The following is a 20,433-nucleotide window of genomic DNA, read 5'->3' as shown; positions in this document are numbered from 1 at the left end:
GTGCCTTCTAAAATTATTATTAGAAATTCATTTTACAATGTTAAAAAGCTTTAAGAGAATAAACACGTATAATTTTACATTCTAAGACAATTGTTTTTATCTGTGCATATTATTGTCTAGTCCTTTCCCACAAGAATAAAGGTTTTACATAAATGCAATCGTAAGCCCTTATTAAATATTCTATTTTTACTTAAGATTATATTTTTAAGATTTTCTACTTCCTCATATTTATCACCGTATAAGTCTGCATTACATTTGAAGTACCAAATTTATTCAAAATTTTCCTAAGAGTAGACATTTCAAATGCTTGTAAGGTCCTCCTAGATAGACAATATATATAAATAAGAAGTAGCTTCAATTTCAAATCATTTTGCTCCAGTTAGATTAATCCTAGGAATGAATTTACTTGGTTAAAAGTCTTATTATTGGCCAGGCGTGGTGGCTTACACTTGTAATCCCTGCACTTTGGGAGGCTGAGGCTGGCAGATCACCTAAGGTCAGGAGTTTGAGACCAGCCTGACCAACATAGAGAAACCCTGTCTCTACTAAAAATACAAAATTAGCCAGGCGTGGTGGTGCGTGCCTGTAATCCCAGCTACTCAGGAGGCTAAGGCAAGAGAATTGCTTGAACCCAGGAGGTGAAGGTTGTGGTGAGCTGAGATGGCGCCATTGCACTCTAGCCTGGGCAACAAGAGCGAAACTCTACCTCAAAAAAAAAAAAAAAAAAAAAAAAATCTTATTATTGTCTTACTCCATTTCTCAAATATTCTTTCCATCAGGAATGAACTCCTTAATCTTTGTCTCCAGTTCTCACTCACTTTTGAAGGCCCAAATAACTGTGACTTCTTCCTTGACGATATTCTTGCCTCCTCCTCCCAGACAGAAGTGAACCTCCTCTCATCTGAGCTCTCATAGCCCACTGTAGTCTGAAAAATGTTTAGTTCATTCTAACCACTCTAAAATAATGCTATGTGTGTACATGTCTTGTGTCTACTAGTAGACTCCGGAGTACTCAAGAGTCCATCTTTTATTCCCATTCATAACTCTACCTAGCAATTTTCCATTATTTCAAGCTGGCTTATATATTTTGGTTGCATTTTATCCAGATATCATATGTATTCCAGGTAGCAGTCAGAAAGAGAGGTGGGAGAAGCTTGTCACACCAGCTCAGTATGACATCTTGATTGAAAGCCTTAGGATTCTTATTCCTTCTTCTACCCTCTAAAAAAGGACAATTTAAGTAAAAAACTGTTTAAAATTTTTGTTTCTAAAAAAGAGAAGAAAAATATATTCACTTGTGTTGCACCATCTCTAATCTACCATGCAGGACGAAGTTTCATTCAAGAGGCAGTAAGCGATTTTCCTGCAGAAGATTTGGAAACCTGTTTCCATAAGCCAGATGTGGGCAAGACTGGGAGGAGAGTTTGGGTCTTAGCTCCCCTTCTGTCCCAATGGGTCATTTTTAAGGATGTAACTATTCCAAGCATCTTTTCCAAAATGGAAGGTTAATTTTTGCCTCATAAGTTGCAGTTAGTTTTGGTTTCCTAATTCATGGTCTCGTGTTAAAAGATGGGGTACCCTCTTGGTTGAGATCAGAGTTTCCCCACTCTCCTTACAGACTGGAAATTAAGGCCTCTATGCTCCAACAATATGTTGCTAATTCTGGCCTTAGACAACCGCTACATTTGGCCTTTTCACATTCTGAGAACCACACACACACACACACACACACACACACACACACACACGGTGCATTATACAACTGCAGTTGGCAATTTCAGCCCAATAAGAGGTACATCTGAAACCAATTTCAGAACCAAGAAGAAATTTTATTCATAGGTTTATTTCTATTACATCTGCTCAGCTGCAGTGTTACAACAATTTTGCCTTCAACTCAGCTTTCTTTAGCTCCAGAGAATATTTTAGCTCCTCCATTGTCATGCCACTTTCCTTTAATTGTTGCATAAAGTTCTCTATGGCTTCGCAGAGGTTCTTACGCTCCTGAAAGGCAAGCTGAAGAAAGAAAATATTTTACAAGTTACAACATAAGGACTGAGACCCGGCTATATACTCTGAAGCCAGTGAGCAGCAGTTAGCTCTCTGAATGGGGGCTCAGAACCAGGCTAGCTTAAGTAAAGATTTGGGTTTTCAACATGATGAATCATTTATATCTTCTGGCTTAAATATGCTTATTAATACTATCCCAGTAATAAAGATGAACTAAAAGAAGAATCTCAATGTAAATGGATCTGTTCAGTGTTGTTTGTTTAGTGTTGGAGCCTAGAAAGATTTTAGAGACTTTTCCAATTCTCATGCATTGTGCTTATGTGCCTTGCCCTATAACAGGGATGCCCAACCCCAGGGCCACAGACCAGTACCAGTCCATGATCTATTAGGAACTGGGTCACACAGCAGAAAGTGAGCAGTGGGCAGGCAAGCAAAACTTCAGCTGTATTTATAGCCACTCTCCCTCGCTCACATTGCTGCCTGAACTCCACCTCCTGTCAGGTCAGCGGTGGCATTAGATCCTCCTAAGAGCGTGAACCCTATTGTGAACTGCTCATGCGAGGGATCTAGGTTGACCCCTCTATGAGAATCTAATGCCTGATGATCTGTCACTGTCTCCCATCACTCCCAGATGAGAATCTAATGCCTGATGATCTGTCACTGTCTCCCATCACTCCCAGATAAGAATCTAATGCCTGATAATCTGTCACTGTCTCCCACCACTCCTAACTAGATGAGACCCTCTAGTTGCAGGAAACAAGTTCAGGGCTCCCACTGATTCTACATTATGGTGAGTTGTATAATCATTTTATTATGCATTATAATGTAATAATAATAGAAATAAAGTACATAATAAATGTAATGCACCTGAATCATCCCCAAACCATCCCCACTCTCCCCACCCCCATCCGTGGAAAAGTCATCTTCCATGATACCCATCCCTGGTGTCAAAAATGTTGGGGATCACTGGTGTATAAGGCACGTGAGACAACAACTTCTACCAACAGGGTCTCATGAGGTATTTGTGATGATGGTGGCGAATGGGAACTTCCAACTTCCATTTACAAAAATGTGAGCTAATAGTTTGTGAGCCCCTTCTATAGCCAGGCCAAGGCCAACCCATTCAAAAACAAAATATCCCACATTAAACAGATATATACGGAGCATATGCCAGGAGTGATGCCAGGTCCTGGAGATCCAGCTGTGAACAAGATAGACACAAGCCACCTACTTACAAGTGCTTTCTCATACTCCGGTTTGGGAGCTTCCTGGATCAATTTGCAGACTGGAAGTGCACTGCTCCACTCCCCATCAATGCACTGCTGCTTCTGCATGCCCACTAAGTAGTACCTGAACCGAAATTAGAACAAGGCTTAGCTTTTCCACTTTCTGAATTGGGTAATGGAGACTGGTTTTGTGTAGTTGTTTTTCAGTATTTCATGCTGTGATGGAATCCACCTCCCCGCCCTTGAGCCTCAATGCATGCTTATCTTGGTATTTCAAAGCAGTTCAAAGTAAAACCATTCTCCTGGAGGTGGGGAGGACCCAAGTGAAGAGTCAACCCATAAAACATAGAGAAGTGAGAGATTCTGAATGAGGTATTTACACACACAGGTTTTGGGTGGGGAGAGTGATAGAAGCACTTTATCATTCAATAACCTAAAAAGGCATCTGGCATCTAAGCTCTAGACAGGAGTAGAAAGTGAGAAACAGCCTGCAAATAAATCTCAGCGAAGGGGCTGAAAAGGAGCAATAGCTTTTAATCAGAAAAACATGAGAGTTGCCTGCAAAGTGCATTGAAGGTATATAATGAGATTGAAATGCCAGTGAGGCCACATGACTCTGAGTTAATTAGGGGGCTTTAAGGGTCTATACACTAAGTCTTTATATTTTTGCACTTCCGTATTTGTTTTTTAGCATTTATATTCTCTGAATTTTTTTTTTTTTTTTTTTTTTTTTTTTTTTTTTTTTAGAAAAACGTACATTTTAGGCCAGGCATGGTGATTCGTGTTTGTAATTCCAGCACTTTGGGAAACCAAGGTGGGAGGATCACTGGAGCTCAGGAGTTCAAGACCAGCCTGGGCAACATAGGGAGACCCCATCTCTACAAAATCCTTAAAAAATTAGCCAAGCATGGTGGTCCATGCCTGTAGTCCCAGCTATTAGAGAAGCTGAGGTGGGAGGATCACGTGAGCCTAGGAGGCAGAGGTTGCAGTGAGCTATGAGTACACCACTGCACTCCAACCTGGGTGACAGAGGGAGACACTGTCTCAAAAACAACAACCAAAAAAAAAAAAAAAAAAAAAAAACCCATACATTTAATTTATTTATTTATTTAGTTTTAAAACAGAGTATCACTTCTCCACCCAGGTTGAAGTGCAGTGGCACCATCTAGGCTCACGGCAACCTCCACCTCCTGGGTTCAAGCAATTCTCATGCCTCAGCCTCCTGAGTAGCTGGGATTACAGGAACGCACCACCATGCCCAGCTAATTTTTTTATTTTTAGTAGAGACGAGGGTTTTGCCCTGTTGGCCAGGGCTGGTCTTGATCTCCTGACCTCAAGCAATCCACCCACCTTGGCATCTCAAAGTGCTGGGATTACAGGTGTCAGCCACCACGCCCAGCCAAACCCATACATTTTAAATAATTTACCTTGTCTTGGTAGAGGGAAAAAAGAGATACTTGCACTGGGGTAAGTAGGATACTTTAGTAGGATCAGTCTGTCTTCTAGGGATTGAGGAGAGCTAGCAGAGGGCCAAAGCAGCTCTCAAAATCAGAATGAGCTCAGAATCCTGCAGCAGTAGGAAATCAGATGACCAGGTGGACACAGGCTGGGTTATTCCCAAAAACAATGCTGCCAAGGGGCAAGATCTGGCACTTGACAAGCTGTGTTCACTTACCTGTCTTTACAGTAATAACTAATGGTGGATCCTAAGGTGAAATTATCTCCTTTAAAATAGCCGTGAGCTGGATTCCCAGGAGGGTCACAGTCCCCTGACAGAAAGGAGTATAGAAGTGACAGCTGTGAGGGCCAGGCATGCTCAATGAACAGCACCCCTAATTGCAGCTGTTTATGCCAGCACCTGATGTCCTCAGAGCAACACCTGTGAGATCTTGAAACATGTTCTTCATTCATTTCCTTCTCTTCTAAATCATATTTGTCCATGGGAAAGAGCTTTCCCCCAGCTTATCTTCTAAGTTAGTAGGGATTTGGGAGTATTATCTGACTAGCAGGAGCTCAGGGAAAGAAATTTTAAGTTATAGAGAAGCTAATCATTAACATACAAGAAAATAAAAATTGGGCCATAGGTGAAGGCTGAAGAAATAACTCCATGAGAGAGGAGATGAAGTGTGTGAGCTCAAATGGAAGCTGACATCCCCTGGATAAGAGTTGAGAAGCATGAGTGTATTAGTCCATCTCACATTGTGATAAAGAAATACCTGAGACTGGGTAATTTATAAAGAAAAGAGGTTTAACTGGCTCATGTTTCTGCAAGAAGCATGGTGCTGGCATCTGCTCAGCTTCTGGGGAGGCCTCAGGAAACTTACAATCATGGCAGAAGGCAAAGGGGGAGCAAGGCATCTCACATAACTGGAGCAGGAACAAGAGAGAGAGGGAGGAGGTGCTACACACTTTTAAACAACCAGATCTCATGAGAACTCACTCGCTGTCACGAGGACGGTACCTAGGGAGATGGTGCTAGACCATTCATGAGAAATCCACCTGCATGATCCAGTCACTTCCCACCAAGCCCCACCTCCAACACTGGAGATTACAATTCAATATGAGATTTGAGCAGGAACACACATCCAAACTATATCAAGGAGAGTATCAGAAAAAGGGGAGAAGGTGGGAGCAGGAGCTCACACCTGTAATCCCAGCACTTTGGGAGGCCGAAGTGGGTGGATTATCTCAGGTCAGGAGTTTGAGACCAGCCTGCCCAACATGGTGAAACCTAGTCTCTACTAAAAATACAAAAATTAGCCCAGCATGGGTGAGTGCCTGTAATCCCAGCTACTTGGGAGGCTGAGGCACAAGAATCGCTTGAACCTGGGAGGTGGAGGTTGCAGTGAGCCAAGATCGTGCCACTGTACTCCAGCCTGGGCAACAGAACAAGACTCTGTCTCAAAAGAAAAAGACATAGGGAAGAACATGGCTGGAAGGGAAGAGAACGAGTCTGTGGAACTGTGGAAAGAAAGCAGGATGACGTATTAGGAGTTGTGAGTCTTGATACTGACTCTTCCACTAGCTATGTAGCACTAAAGCCATTTTGCACCTCTTGGCTTCCTTCCTAATATTACAGATAAGCAGGTTAAATAATGTCATCTCTAAGGTCCCAGTCAGCTCTGAGACCACAGGACACTAAACATGTCGATCAAAAATAGTGGCTAACAATGATTATGTAGGTGTATATTTACTGAAAAATAAAAGTCTTCTAAACAAATCGTTGAATAAAAACAGCAGATCATGAAAGAGCGTATATAATATTATTTTTGTAAATCATGGTCACACAAACATAAGCACAGAAAAAAAGTATGTAAAGGTATATGCCAAAGTACTTAATGCCCTTATCCTTAGATGGTAGGTAATTGGTCTCATCTTTTATTTTCTATATTTTTCTACAACAAAGGTGTATTAATATTACCTATTCAGTTAATACACTGTAATTTTTTTAAAGCTCAAAGACTGAGCTCAAAGGCTGAATAGAGGAAAGCAAGAAGAATTTCCAGGAGTTGTTCGGGGGATTCCAGTCCACCAGAGTTCTGGTAACTTTTATGAGTACAATTTTGAATGAAAGGAAACGATGTGGTAAACAGAAAGAATAAACAGAAAGAATCTGGTTTATTCAGAAACCTAGGGAGCTCATCCTAGATTTAGATAATGAAGTGACATAAAAAGACAGGGATTCTGTGGTTAAGAGCTAGAATAGAAACTACTGAATTAAAATAGAGTAAAACAGAAAATATTTGGAAGAAATAAGGAAATACTTGAAACTTGTGTCAAGCTAATGACATAAAATGATATTATATGCATGTAATTTAACTGTATATATAATAGTATGTGTATGCACGTTTTAAGTAACCCCAAATACCCTCATGTAAGAGCATATATAGTTTGTGCTCTTAAACTGTCTGTCTTTATTATTTCTTTCTTTCTTTCTTTCTTTCTTTTAGAGACAGGCCTCACTATGTTGTCTAGGCTGGCCTCAAATTTCCGGACTCAAGCTATCCTCCTGCCTTAGCTTCCCAAGTAGCTGAGACTAGCTGGGACTTCAGGTGTGCACTACCATGCCTGGCTTTTATTATTTTAGTAGCTACCTTCAAAATACATCCAAATAGTGATAGCACTTTACACTCTTACTGACATAAATGGTTATTTCCTCAGATCATGAATGATATTAAATTAAATCCATCTTTTCATTTTTTGCTAATCTGCTCAATAAAAGATGTATATCTAATTTTAATTTCCAGTTCTGTAATCATTTGTAATGTTCAATATCCGTTCATATAATCAGGAAATAGAAGTGCTGTTTAGGGCCATTCTTTTGGAATTTCTGTCCTTACCTAACTTTGCTTATTTTCTATTGGGTTGTTTATTCCTTACTGATCTCTAGGGGATCTTTGTTTGTTAAAAATATTAACTCTTTAACCATCAAATATGTTGCAAATACTTGATTCAAGTCTGTTATCTTTTAACTTTTATGATGTCTTTTAGTATGTAGAAGTTTTTCTTTTAAAAATTTAACTAAATCTGCCCATTTTCTTCCTTTATGACTTCTGAGTTTTATGAAACTGCTTAGGAAGGCTTTCCCCATCCCAGAGCAATAAATATATTATCTCATGCTTTCTTTTAATGATTTAATAATTTTGCTTTTTATAGTTATATATTTAAAATACATTTGGAATGTATTATGAATATGGTGTGAACTAGAGCCCTAACTTTGTCTTCTTCCAAATAGATAATTATTCCGTTATCATTGAATAGACTTTTCCTCCTGACTTAATCTGTTCTACTTATCTGTACCCATACTTTGCTATTTTAATGACATATAATTTGTAGTACCTACAGTTTGCCATTTTAATGCTATTGTGCTCATAGTAACTTTGTAGTACATTTTACTATCTAATATGGCAAGTATTCCTTTCCCTTTGATCCAGTCAAATATATACATCATTCATCATTTTCCCAAAAATATTTATAATGTTAGATATCTACCTTACCAGAGGAGATTCTTTAATTAATGTTTTTTTTCATATTTTTGAATTTAAAATTCTGGTAGGCATTGCATTATAATTACTAAGTCTGCCCATCCAGGATCACGCATGTCTTTTCTTTCATTCAGGTCTTGTTTTTTATCTTCCAGTAAATTTTCATATAGATTTTGTGAATAGAATTATTTTTACATTTCAAATTCAACTAATAATTATTAATAGAAAATAAAAACATTGATTTTTTTCAATATTTATTTTGTATCCAAGTATGTATTAAATATTTTGGTAGAATTTCTTGGATATTTGAAGTATATTCTGCAAATAATGGCATCCTGTGATCCAGCAATCATTTTAGGAATCTATCCTATAGAAATAACATAGTAGCTGGGCACGGTGGCTCACACCTGTAATCCCAGCACTTTGGGAGGCCGAGGTGGGTGGATCACAAGATTAGGAGTTTGAGACCAGTCTGGCCAAGATGGTGAAACCCTGTCTCTACTAAAAATACAAAAATTAGCCAGGCATGGTGGCAGACACCTGTAACCCGGCTAGTCGGGAGGCTGAGGCAGGAGAACCACTAGAACGTGGGCAATAGAGGTTACAGTGAGCCAAGATCACACCACTGCACTGTGGCCTGGGCAACAGAGCAAGACTCCATCTCAAAAAAAAAAAAGAAAGAAAGAAAGAAAGAAATAACAACGTACACGTAAGAATATGTGAGTGTATAAAATACTCATTTCAGCATTGTTCCTAACAGGAAAAATGTTAAAATAATATGAGAGCCATATAATAAATTATGACATACACATATGCAGTTATTAAATAGTGGGCAATAGAGCTATATGGACTGGTCTGGGAAAATGGCCATGTACGTAGTTACATGAAGAAAAGCAATTTAAAAATATATATAGTAAGTCCCATTTCTATAGGTATATTCATATATATACATACAAAATGGCACTTAATGCTTATTTAATTTAAATATTTCATTTGTGTGTGTTTGTTTTAAATGTCTGTATAAACATAAGAAAAAGTCATGAAATAAACACACCTAACTTACTAACTCTGAAAGATATGAATTGTAGTGATAGAAAGAGGGTCTTTAGCCTCTTGTAGATAATTTTGCAATAGATGAGTTATGATCTTTTCCCCCTGTTTTGTGTTGACTTTTCAAACAAAGACCTTAAATCACTGTCTTGAAAATGAAAAATAAAATAGTCAATGCTCCAAACTACCCTGCATTAGACCTAGTAGGACAGGACCCCTATTTGAGAAGGAAAAAAGTATGCTTTGGATGCTGTTCACTGCAATGGAATGTATTCTCTTGAAGTGAGATTTGGTTCTATGAGCTCCACTCGTTTCATGGCTGTCTGCTAGATCTTAAGCCCGTCCCTGATACAAAAAAAGAGAAAAGCATCCCAGGGATATGGCAAATGTCTAAGTTTACACTACTAATCAGTATTTTGGGGATTCTTGATGGCTTCTCTTATACTTACTACTTTTGCAGATGGGAAAGGGAGGTGCCCAGGTGTGGTCCTCTAGACACTGGCTCCAATTGCTTCCCTTGAGGATGTAGTGGTCAATGCACTTAAATGTGATTTTGTCACTTACATTCGCAGGCCCTGAAGTACTGAACTCGCCATTCACCAGCACAGGATCAGGACAGTGGCCCACTGAAGAAGAAAATAAGCAATAATCTGAAAGGGCAAGGCTGAAGGCCAACAAAGCAAAGGCCAGACTTCCTCAGTCTTCAGTGAGAAAACAGCAAATTAGAGCTAATACTGCACATTTTTAATTGGGTGAAGTACCTGGTACTGCCATATCAATGCAGAATGAAAAAAAAGAGGAGATCGACCTAAGTACTTTTAAAAAGAGCTTTGTCATGCACAAGAACAACATGAATTGGCAACTGAAAGTAATTAATTACATAACTGAAAGTTACCAATAGTATGTTTATTGTACTGTTATATTAAGCATGGCTCAAAATTCATGAGCCTATGTTTGAGGCAAGTATTTCCTTCCCTTTCATCCAGCCAAATATACACTTACTTAGCATTTTTTATTTTGTTGTGCTTTTTCCCATGGCATGGAAAAAAACAGGAAAGAATGCACGGGGATATGAGTTTGGTTATATGAATGAAGGATCATAATATCGGTGTGCTCTACTCTAGGTATACAAGAGAACTATGCAACTATTCTTTTAAAAACTACTAGTAACAAATAGAATATGGATTAATTATTCCCCATCTCCACAGAGGATATCAGAAATGGGTTTTGTGACCTTGAGCGAATCAGCTGGATCTCAATTATCACATTGGTAAACTGAGAATACAAACTATTCCCAGTTCAAAAGTTATATGATAGGTGAAATAAAATGATATGATGTACTTCCTTCAAAATAATAAAGTGAGGATATACATGAAACAAGATTAGTCTTGTGTGGATAATTGATGAAATTATGTGATGAATCTCTATGAGTGAATTTGACTCTTCTGTCTTTTGTATACATTTTAAATTTTCCATAACATAAACATTTTTAAAGCAATATAAAGTTAAACAAATTACAGCAAAAAAAATTAGTTCTAATATCTGGAAGAAATTATTTCTTTCCCATAGAGGGAATTGATTCTATTAATTCAACTAAATTAATACTGATCAAGATCTGATCATGGAGCTTCCAAGAGAAGCTCTTCCACTAGAGTGCTTTAAAAGAGGTTTTCTAGTAATTGAGAATTTTTGTTTTCTTATAAAGTTTTACCATGGCCTATAGGAAGTAGGATGTGAAGGAGTAAAACAGGATATCAATATGGGCAAAGATACAGAAAGATCTAACTTACAGCGGCACTCAGTAGTGGTGTTATCCCACTCCTTAGAGGCATTGCAAAAAACGGTCTTCTTTCCTACCAGGTGGTAGCCTTTGATACAAACATAAGTCCCCAGAATCTGTCCTTCCACCTCCTTTGCGATAAATACGCTATTATTCACTGGAGGAAGTTCTGGACAGTGCTCTGCTGGAAGGAAGAAGAAAACAGATCCACTTGGCATATCATGTGCTGTCAGGGAGCCCTTATTAGATCTCCCCATCCTCGTGTCTTTTTGCTGGATTATTGATCCTGATTCCTGTACTCTTCCATGTCCATGTACATCCATGTCCTTCCCTTCCAACGGATTTCCAAAGGTTTCTTTTTTTGTTTTTGTTTTGTTTTGTTTTGTTTTGTTTTTTGAGATGGAGTCTCACTCTGTCACCCAGGCTGGAGTGCAGTGGCACGATCTCGGCTCACTGCAAACTCTGCCTCCTGGGTTCACACCCATTCTCCTGCCTCAGCTTCCCAAATAGCTGGGACTACAGGGGCCCAGCACCACGACTGGCTGATTTTTTTGTATTTTTAGCAGAGACGGAGTTTCACCGTGTTAGCCAGGATGGTCTCAATCTCCTGACCTCGTGATCCACCCACCTCGGTCTCCCAAAGTTCTGGGATTATAGGCGTGAGCCACTGCACCCGGCCAGATTCCCAAAGTTTTATTTCCAAAAGTATAACAGGAATCTTCCTCAAATTTCAGCCACAAGTTATCCACTTCTAAACAAATAGTCCCCTACCCAAATAGCGGTCCTGGAGTTTATAACAAGTAAGACCTCCCAGGATTTTGAAATTGGTACTCTTTTTGCTCCCAGAACAGAAAGGGAAAGTAAACAGTAACCACCCACTTCAGAGATCAGGGTCATCATTAAATGTATAGTAAGCTCCTATTGAGTGCAGAGCATTAGGCCAATTTGAGACTTTTTCAACAGAAGAATAAATATTAGAAATGTAAACTTCCTTAAAGCTCTACACAGAGTTCCTCTAAACCCCGCAAACTGACACCAAATGCCTGGTAAGCTGAGTTGAAGGAAAGCATACGTACCATCTGAAGCAGAAACCCACCGTGCAACCATAAGACAGCAAGCACACCAAAAAAACATCTGGTGATCAAAGTCCTCACCCCAGGCTGGAGTTTACCCAGCCCAGACACCTGGTTTGAAAAACAAAATAGATCTTCTAACACTGCTTAAGATCAGCCCAACCACCTCCTTTCTAGAGAAGAGGTTATATTGATTTCCCCTCCCTGAAGAAAATGTAAAGAAAAAATCTTACGACAGGAAATCAGAACAGTTGTAGGGAAGCTGGCATAGAGAGGAACTACAAAAATACAAAGGGATGACAAAAGAGCTGCCGGGTTTAAAACTCAGTTTCAGAAATTTCCTGGTTTCTGGGAATGCAAATCCATTTGACCAGTCTTTTCGAACTACAGGCTTATCCTTCCCCAACAAACGTGGGCCAAATGGTCTTGCCATGACCTTGACTTCTGTCAATATTTGCCAATGTTTACAGTCCACCTTTGGTAACTCTGACCAGCACTGGAGAAAGAGAACAGGCTGTCAATCCCTGATTCTTGCCCAGGTAGGACCCAATTTTGAATGCTACCTCATCCTCCTTTCCTGAATACCAGATATCCTAAGGCTGTAAGCGGCACCGAAGACAGAAAGCTCAAGGAAGTAAACTAACCTTACCTGTCTGTCCCTCCAGAGCTATGGCTTCCCAGGAAGGAGCTGGTCTTAACTGACTCCAAACCTGAGTGCTCCAAAGTCCTGCAGTGACCCATTGTCCTCGCTTGCCAGGCCCGTACCCAGGCTTCCTACTTGGTGGCTCTTCCAGGGACAGGATTTGGCCTGAGTCCAGAGTTAACCAAATGAGTAAAGAGAGAGGTGAGGGGAATGCTTTGGTCTCAGGAATTAAGGCATGTAAAATTGTTTTGAGGGCTCCCATATCATCTTGCTTATGACTACTAGAACACTTCGTTGGTTCTCCGTGCTCCAATTATGAAATTGGGGTAAAATTCCTACAAAATTTCAGGTTTTAATAGAAAATAAAGCATTAAGGACACAGTAAGGTTGCAAATGTTCTTCTCTTCCCCACCCATTATTACTATTTGTAATGATTAATCTATGTCTTTCTCCTGAAAGGAATCAGCATATGCCACCCCCAAATATTTGGCATAAAGATTCGTTTAAGCTGAAGATATTTGAGATTCAGTGATATGGAAAGGAACAGAGCTTTTTGGGGCTTTCCTTATCTGACTAAAGGCAGCAACCTTGGAGATAAGGTTGCCATCAATTCCTTTTCAGGACAGATCTATCCTGGAAGGGAGAGCATGAGTGAAACATATTTCAAATTCCTTCTCCAGGGAAATTTCATGGCCTTGAAGGAGACAGAAAGAACACTCGTACTTATATACACAAACATTATTACAAAACTTTAAAATTTCCTACTTTTCCCCTGAAAATCCACTTACCTTTCCAAAAACTAATCTGTTTTCTTTTTTGTTTGAAAGGTGTCTTGGCATGATCTCGGCTGACTGCAACCTCCGCTTCCCGGGTTCAGGCGATTCTTGTGCCTCAGTCTCCCAAGTAGCTGAAATTACAGGCATGCACTACCATGTCTGGCTAATTTTTGCATTTTTAGCAGAGACGGGGTTTCACCATGTTGGCCAAACTGGTCTCAAATTCCTGACCTCAAATGATCCACCCGCCTTGGCCTCCCAAAGTGCTGGGATTATAGGCATGAGCCACTGCACCTGGCCAGTAATCTCTTTTCTTATAAGTGCCTTTCTTCTCCCCACCTTCATCTATTAAGATGATGTATAAGCCCCAATTCTAAACAACTTTTTGAATTACTCATCACTGAGTTTTCCCACATATACTCATGTTACATGTATAAACAGAATTTTCTCTCCTGTTAATCTGTCTTAGTCTAATTTGCAGGTCCCAGTCACTGAATATAATATGGTAGAGGAAAGGTGTTTTTTTTCCTCCCCTTTATTCCCACAGGAAACTGCTAATTCCAGGACAGGGTTTGTGTCTGATTTGTATTGTATTCCCTTCCACGGTGCTTCCTATTGCAAAGCAGTTGTCTGTTAAATGCATGCAAGTAATGCAGAAATAAATGAAAAAAACACAGTCATCCAGAAACTCTACCACAGCCCTCAAAATCCATATGATCACTTGCCATTTATCGCATGCTGCCTTATGATTTTTTATGTCTTATTTTTTTCTCAACTAATATGCAAATTCCTATAGTGTAAGCACCCTCTAAGATATGATTTTCAAAAAGTTAAAAATATGACACTTAAGTAAATATAAGACGAAATGTATCAAATATTTAATTCAACTCATTAATGAGGAACCATTCAGATGCTACAACTGGTTCGAAGAATTTGAGGAATAGCAATGCATATAGTCTGTCAGTCAAAAGCATTCTGAAGTGACCTTTGCAATAGATACAAAACTGGTTAATATCCTACAGAGTAACAAACTGTAATATTTGCAATTGGCTTTTCTACCTGGTGGAAAGTAATTAAAACAAAATGGACAAAATATATTTGCTCTACTATAATCAGGAATCATTTGCATTGTTCTCAGATAAGAATCATTTGCATTCCTATCAATTTACTGCAAATTAACCTCTATGCTTCAAGAGTTCTAAAAGAGCCTAATTCATATAAAGTCAATCAGAGTCACATACTCCTGTGAATTGATCATCTCCAGAGGGCCTGCTAGAAAATGCCCAGGAATCCATTGAGCATTTACTCCAGTGATCTCTTTTTGCCAAACCTAAGCTTTCAATAATTTTTCTTTACATACCCCATGTTCTACTTCTTGAGGAATGAATGTTCTTCAGTATCTTTTATAGATTTATATACAGAATGTTTGTACAATAAATTATTTTAAAAAGGAAAAAAAGTCTAATTTAGCCCTACATAAATATGGACATAAAATAGAACATGTACTACAGCAAATACTTGCAAGTAATTCTTCATCTTAATGACTTACTTCAGATTCAGAACTATTAGGACTTTAGAAACCATATTGCTTATACTATTGTCTTACTAATATTTCTCCATAAAATATAAAAATACAAAAATATTCACACAAAGTGGGCCATATAGAGACAATAAATAGCATCACGAAGTTTGGGTCAAGTTTTTTCTGTCAAATGAGTTAGAAGAAAACTCTGCCTCAAAGGTTTTTGGATTTTAGAATTACAGATTAAAGAGAGAAACAGAGAGTGATCAAAAGAGAGAGAGAGAGAAATATGGTGGGTCTTGGGAGAGAGGCAGAATCAGACATAGATACAGAGAGATAGAAACGCTTAGGAACGGGTGTCTGGGGACTCTGAAGGACAAGTCTCCACCTGGCACTGCCATTGACCCCCACCCCAACCCCGCTCTTCTTCCTCAGCCCTCTCTCTCTGCAGGATGAGCAAGAGCATCAGAGACAGAGATGGAGACAAAAGACAGACAGAGGAGACACTGACAGAGTGAATCAGAGAGAGACAGAAATAAAGACAGAGACAGAGGAATTTCTCCTCTTCCCTCTGCCTCTCTCCTCCTCTCCCCAACACCTCTCCCTTCACCACCTTCCTGCCTCCCTTTGCTCCCTTTCCAAGCCTGCATGTTCTTCAGGGCTTTCCCTCGGCTCCAGGACAGGGTCCTCCTGGAGCTCCTGATGGGTGAATATTTACACCACAAGAGTAAATAAAGATTAGAGGCTTATGTATTTTACTATGAGTATCCAAAATTAGATAAATTAACAAATGAGCATTTGCAGGCTCTTTTATTTCTTTGAACATTAAAAGACGATTGGATCTATGCCAGATTGTTTCCTGAAGAACTGAGGTAATAGGTCAGGTGAAACTGTTGTTCTCAGACCCATTTCATTGCTTTACAATGGAACGGGCAAGCTGGGCATAGTGGCTCATGCCTGTAATCCCAACATTTTGGGAGGCCGAGGCAGGTGGATGGCTTGAGCCCAGGAGTTCGAGACCAGCACAGCAAGACCTCATCTCTACAAAAAAAATATATGAATGTATGAATATATTCAAATATATATGAATATATATCCAATATATTCATATGAATATATATCCAATATATTCATATGAATATATATCCAATATATTCATATGAATATATATCCAATATATTCATATGAATATATATCCAATATATTCATATGAATATATATCCAATATATTCATATGAATATATATCCAATATATTCATATGAATATATATCCAATATATTCATATGAATATATATCCAATATATTCATATGAATATATATCCAATATATTCATATGAATATATATCCAATATATTCATATGAATATATATCCAATATATTCATATGAATATATATCCAATATATATGAATTCATATGAATATATATCAAATATATATGAATATATATGAATATATTCAAATATATGATATTCAAATATAGGAATATATATGAATATATGTGAATATATGTGATATATAATATATATCATATATATGAATATATTCATATATATTTGAATATATTCATATATTTGAAAATATTTATATATATGAATATATATATTCGAATATACATATGTATATATACATTAGACAGGCACGGTGGCATGTGCCTGTAGTCCTAGCTACTTGGGAGGCTGAGACAGGAGGATCACCTGAGTCCAGGAGATCAAGGCTTCAGTGAGCTGTAATTGCACCACTGCACTCCAGTGTAGGCAGCAAAGCTAGAACCTGTTTCAAAACAAACAACAACAACAAAACACAAAGAAATGGGCAGATGGTAGTTGAAGGAAGAGATCAGGAGGCGAGGAAGGAGGAGTAGAAATATAAAAGTCAGCAATGCCCAATCTGGGGGAAGAGTTATGGGAAGTTATAAAGGGGCACACACATTGCAGTGTGTGTAAGATTTTAGGAGAATTCAGGAAAGACTATTTTAAGAAGTTCTACAGGGTGTCATGAATGAATTCCCTTTGGTCTTTGTCAAGAGAATTCAGAAAAGATTTAAATTGCTCTTCTAATTGTTTTTTACACGTTGGGTTGATGTTTCTTGAATGCCTCAACAAAACAACCCGGGCCAGAAAAGTGTTGGGGGTGCACAGACACATAGTCAAATTTATGAACAAGGCATTTGAGGTTGGGGCATGGAAAAATACTGAGGCACAGTGTGTGTGTTATTTGTGCATGAGAATGTAATTCCTTAACCCTGAAAACAGGACAAGGAGTGGAGTGTGCGGTAAGGAACACTGAAAACAGCCCCCTGAGAATTTGGTTTGAGTGCTTTTACAAGGCCACAGGTGTCTCACCATCCGACCTCAAAAAGCCATCTAGTGGATGTTTGTGGTTTAACAAAGCCCTTTCAATAAATAATGGTGTTCAGATGCTGTGGCGGACTCTCTCGCAAGAGCTGCCCCCTGCCCCGCTCAGCTGGAATTTTCTAAGAACTCATTCTTGGCATTCACTGCAAGTTATAAGCTTTGCAAAAAGTAGCCTGAAGGCAGATTCCATGAGAACATAAATTTTAAAGAATTTTTAAAAATCAAATTGTTCATGAAACACTGTAGAATAAGCTTTAATTATGAGTTTAGATGGACCTGCACTGTGGCAAGATCAGAGGTGATGCATTGTTACTCTAAGTTTTAGGGGACCAGAATAAGTCACCTCAAAATATGCCCCTTTGGCATAAAGATTATTTTGAACTGCAGGCAAATGAGATGCCATGGAAGCAGAAAGAAGCCTTCCTGGAGTATCTCTTAGATGACTATAAGCAGAAACTTCTGAGGAAAGAGGACTGCTCCCTAGGGAGCTTTATGTCCATAAAGAAGCCAGTGGTCAAGACAGACCTACACAAACCTTCTCCATTAGTTTCTTTCAGGTATTTGCCTTCTCAAAATTTGCAGCCCTAGAAACTCAACAGTCTTTTCCTTTGTCTTGTCACTTCTCTACAAAGTTATTGCCCATTTGTTAAGATGCTATATAAATCTAAGCTCTAACTCCCCTTTGAGTTACTCATCATGAGGTTCCTCCCAGGTGGAACACACCCAGGTGGGGTGTGCTGCACACATTAATAAATTGTTTGCGCTTTTCTTGTCAATCTTTTTTGTCAGTCTGATCTACAAGGTCCCAGGCAGAGGACTTAGGAGGGTAGAAGGAAAAATAATTTTTTCCTCTCTTACAAAGTAATGGCAGACTAATTCCTCAAAGGCTCACCTTGTTATAGCCCTTCAGACCTGCTGCAATGTTTCAATTACCTACTAAGGCAGATTGCTACTTCAGTAGCTATTGAACCCTTCTTTGGGAACTAAACCCTAATTATAACTGGCACAAAGTCACTTGGAATAAAAACATTCCAGCCTCCATGAAAGCTATATGTAGCCACTTGACTTTGTTTTGGCCAATGAGATATAAGCATAAGTGTGTTTGCAAAATCTAGAAAATATTCTTTTTTAATTTTTAACTTTACAGTAGGTGTATATATTTATGGGTTACATGAGAAGGGAAATATCCTTAAAAGAAGTTGGTATGTCCTGTTGCCTTCTTCCTTCCTGCTGGCCAGAGTGTAAACATGTTTTCTGCAACTGGAGTAGCCACCTTCCTCTATGAAGTAGAATCCAACACATTGTTCTTTTTGAGCGACAGATAGAGAGAGAGAGAGAGAGAGAGAGTCTCACTCTGTCATCCAGGCTGGAGTGCAGTAGCATGTCATAGCTCGCTGAAGCCTCAAACTCCCAGGCTCAATCAATTCTCCTGCCTCAGCCTCCCGAGTAGGTAGGACTACAGGTGTGCACCACCATTCCTGGCTGATTTATTTTTTATTTTTGTAGAGAGGCGGTCTCACTATATTGCCCAAGCTGGTTTTGAACTCCTAGCCTCAGGCAATCCTCCTGCTTCAGCCTCCCAAAGAGCTGAGATTACCAGCCTGAACCAATGTGCCCATGGAGATGTTATTTTAGATTTACTGAAATCCACTGCTGAAACCAACTCTAATCTGAAACACAGTTTGAGTGAAACGACTCAGGAATTTAAATTCAGAAAAGAATGTTTAACAGACTTTATTAAAGCATACTCTGACACAGCTTCCCTTCCCATCCATAAATTCTACAAATATAATGGATGAAAGACGAGAGAACCCAGGAAGTGAAAACTAAATGTCAATGATAAGGCAAACATATCAGTAATGAAGGAAACCCAAATGGATAAACAAGTTATTCTCTGAAAGTAGGCTGGATGTTCGGTGGAGGGCATTAAACTTGCTGAGAATAGACCCCATTAGAGCTGCAACGCTGCTTCCCAGGGGTTCCTATGCTTCTGAAATTATTTTTGCTTAATTTCAGAGAAACTTTCCTATAGAATCTAATCTGATTTTCACAGGTAGAGTGTTGCATACAACCAAAAAGGCATTTAAATGCCTTTGGGAATTCAGAAGAGTAGTTGTTCTGCCTGTAAAGGGCTGAAGGAATGCAGCTGACATTGGCTTGATGAGAATAAAAGAAGAAAGACCATGCTTTGATGTTTTTAAGAGAAGGAAAATAGTACTCTCCATGATTACAGTGATGCTATCTCATTGAAAACCACATTCTTAAATATTCCAGTACATCATATATTCCCCTCCTCCACTTAAATAGTATCAAATGCATGTCACTGGATTATTTTTTCTTTTACATGTTAAAAGAAAGAAATGGAGAAGAGAGTATGGACAGTATTACCTAGCTCCTGGTTTCCTACCCTGAGGTCCAAGGATGGGTTTCAGGTCATAACCTCCATAAACTATATGCAAAACCTGTGTGTCAACCTTTTTCTGGGTAGAGAGTCCTTAGCATGTCAAATTCTCAAATGAGTTCAAGAGAATGAATGAAGGTTAGATGGTGCAAAATACTTCTAGAGACCATAAACCTTGGTGATGGGCCACTGTCAGACTGCCACAGGAAGTACCCATGGGCTCGTCACCTCCTGCCAAGTTCAAAACCAGCTTGGGCAACATAGTGAGACCCTATCTCTACAAAAATAAAAAATAAATAGCCAAGGCAAGCTAGTGAACCTGAAGGTTGATGCTCCTCACAGTGAGTCCTAAGTGAAGACCCTGGAGAGGTCTAAGAAATGGTGTAATAATGAAACCTACAGGAGAAAGGCAAATAATGACCATCACCCAACACTGAAGTACTCTCTAAGTAATCATTTTCTAATACTGTTATCTTTGCTAAGTTACCAGCAACATTTTAAAATAGTGTGGCATGTGTCTATTGGGTCTTTACATTTACCTTGTTCTGAGATATGATTGGCTTTATAAAAATCTCGACAGTGTTGAGGTGTGTCACTCAGTAATGGTGCTCATTT

General features: G+C 38.9%; 1 protein-coding gene across 3 annotated transcripts; it reads right to left on the bottom strand.

Annotated features, from left to right (window-relative positions):
• Nucleotides 1-1,808: 1,808 nt before the first annotated feature.
• On the bottom strand, nt 1,809-12,542 carry C4BPB (complement component 4 binding protein beta). 3 transcript variants are annotated; one of them, XM_015117840.3, is made up of 7 exons: nt 12,355-12,529; nt 12,125-12,232; nt 11,059-11,229; nt 9,718-9,894; nt 4,909-5,002; nt 3,243-3,357; nt 1,809-2,013 (listed from the first exon to the last, which is right to left on the bottom strand). In XM_015117840.3, the coding sequence occupies exons 2-7, from the start codon at nt 12,180-12,182 to the stop codon at nt 1,873-1,875; spliced, it is 756 nt and encodes a 251-aa protein (XP_014973326.2). In that variant the 5' UTR covers nt 12,183-12,232; nt 12,355-12,529; the 3' UTR covers nt 1,809-1,872. The 3 variants fall into 3 exon arrangements, with proteins under 3 accessions (XP_014973326.2, XP_001083216.2, XP_028708514.2); XM_001083216.5 differs by having other exon boundaries at nt 11,059-11,232; nt 12,355-12,528; XM_028852681.2 differs by having other exon boundaries at nt 12,125-12,542.
• Between the last annotated feature and the right edge of the window lie 7,891 nt (nt 12,543-20,433).

Source organism: Macaca mulatta, chromosome 1 (assembly GCF_049350105.2).
Source record: "Macaca mulatta isolate MMU2019108-1 chromosome 1, T2T-MMU8v2.0, whole genome shotgun sequence".
Lineage (NCBI taxonomy): Eukaryota > Metazoa > Chordata > Mammalia > Primates > Cercopithecidae > Macaca > Macaca mulatta.
This window is presented reverse-complemented; position numbering and strand designations above follow the sequence as displayed.

What these genes read in the sequence shown, in the direction of transcription:
- C4BPB (XM_001083216.5), bottom strand. Translation starts at nt 12,182, where the DNA reads ATGTTTTTTTGGTGTGCTTGCTGTCTTATGGTTGCACGGTGGGTTTCT. An exon ending in CTTTCCCATCTGCAAAAGTA is followed by an intron (nt 5,003 to 9,717) that starts GTAAGTATAAGA and finishes CCTTTCTGTCAG; the next exon opens with GGGACTGTGACCCTCCTGGG. An exon ending in AGTTATTACTGTAAAGACAG is followed by an intron (nt 3,358 to 4,908) that starts GTAAGTGAACAC and finishes ATTTCGGTTCAG; the next exon opens with GTACTACTTAGTGGGCATGC.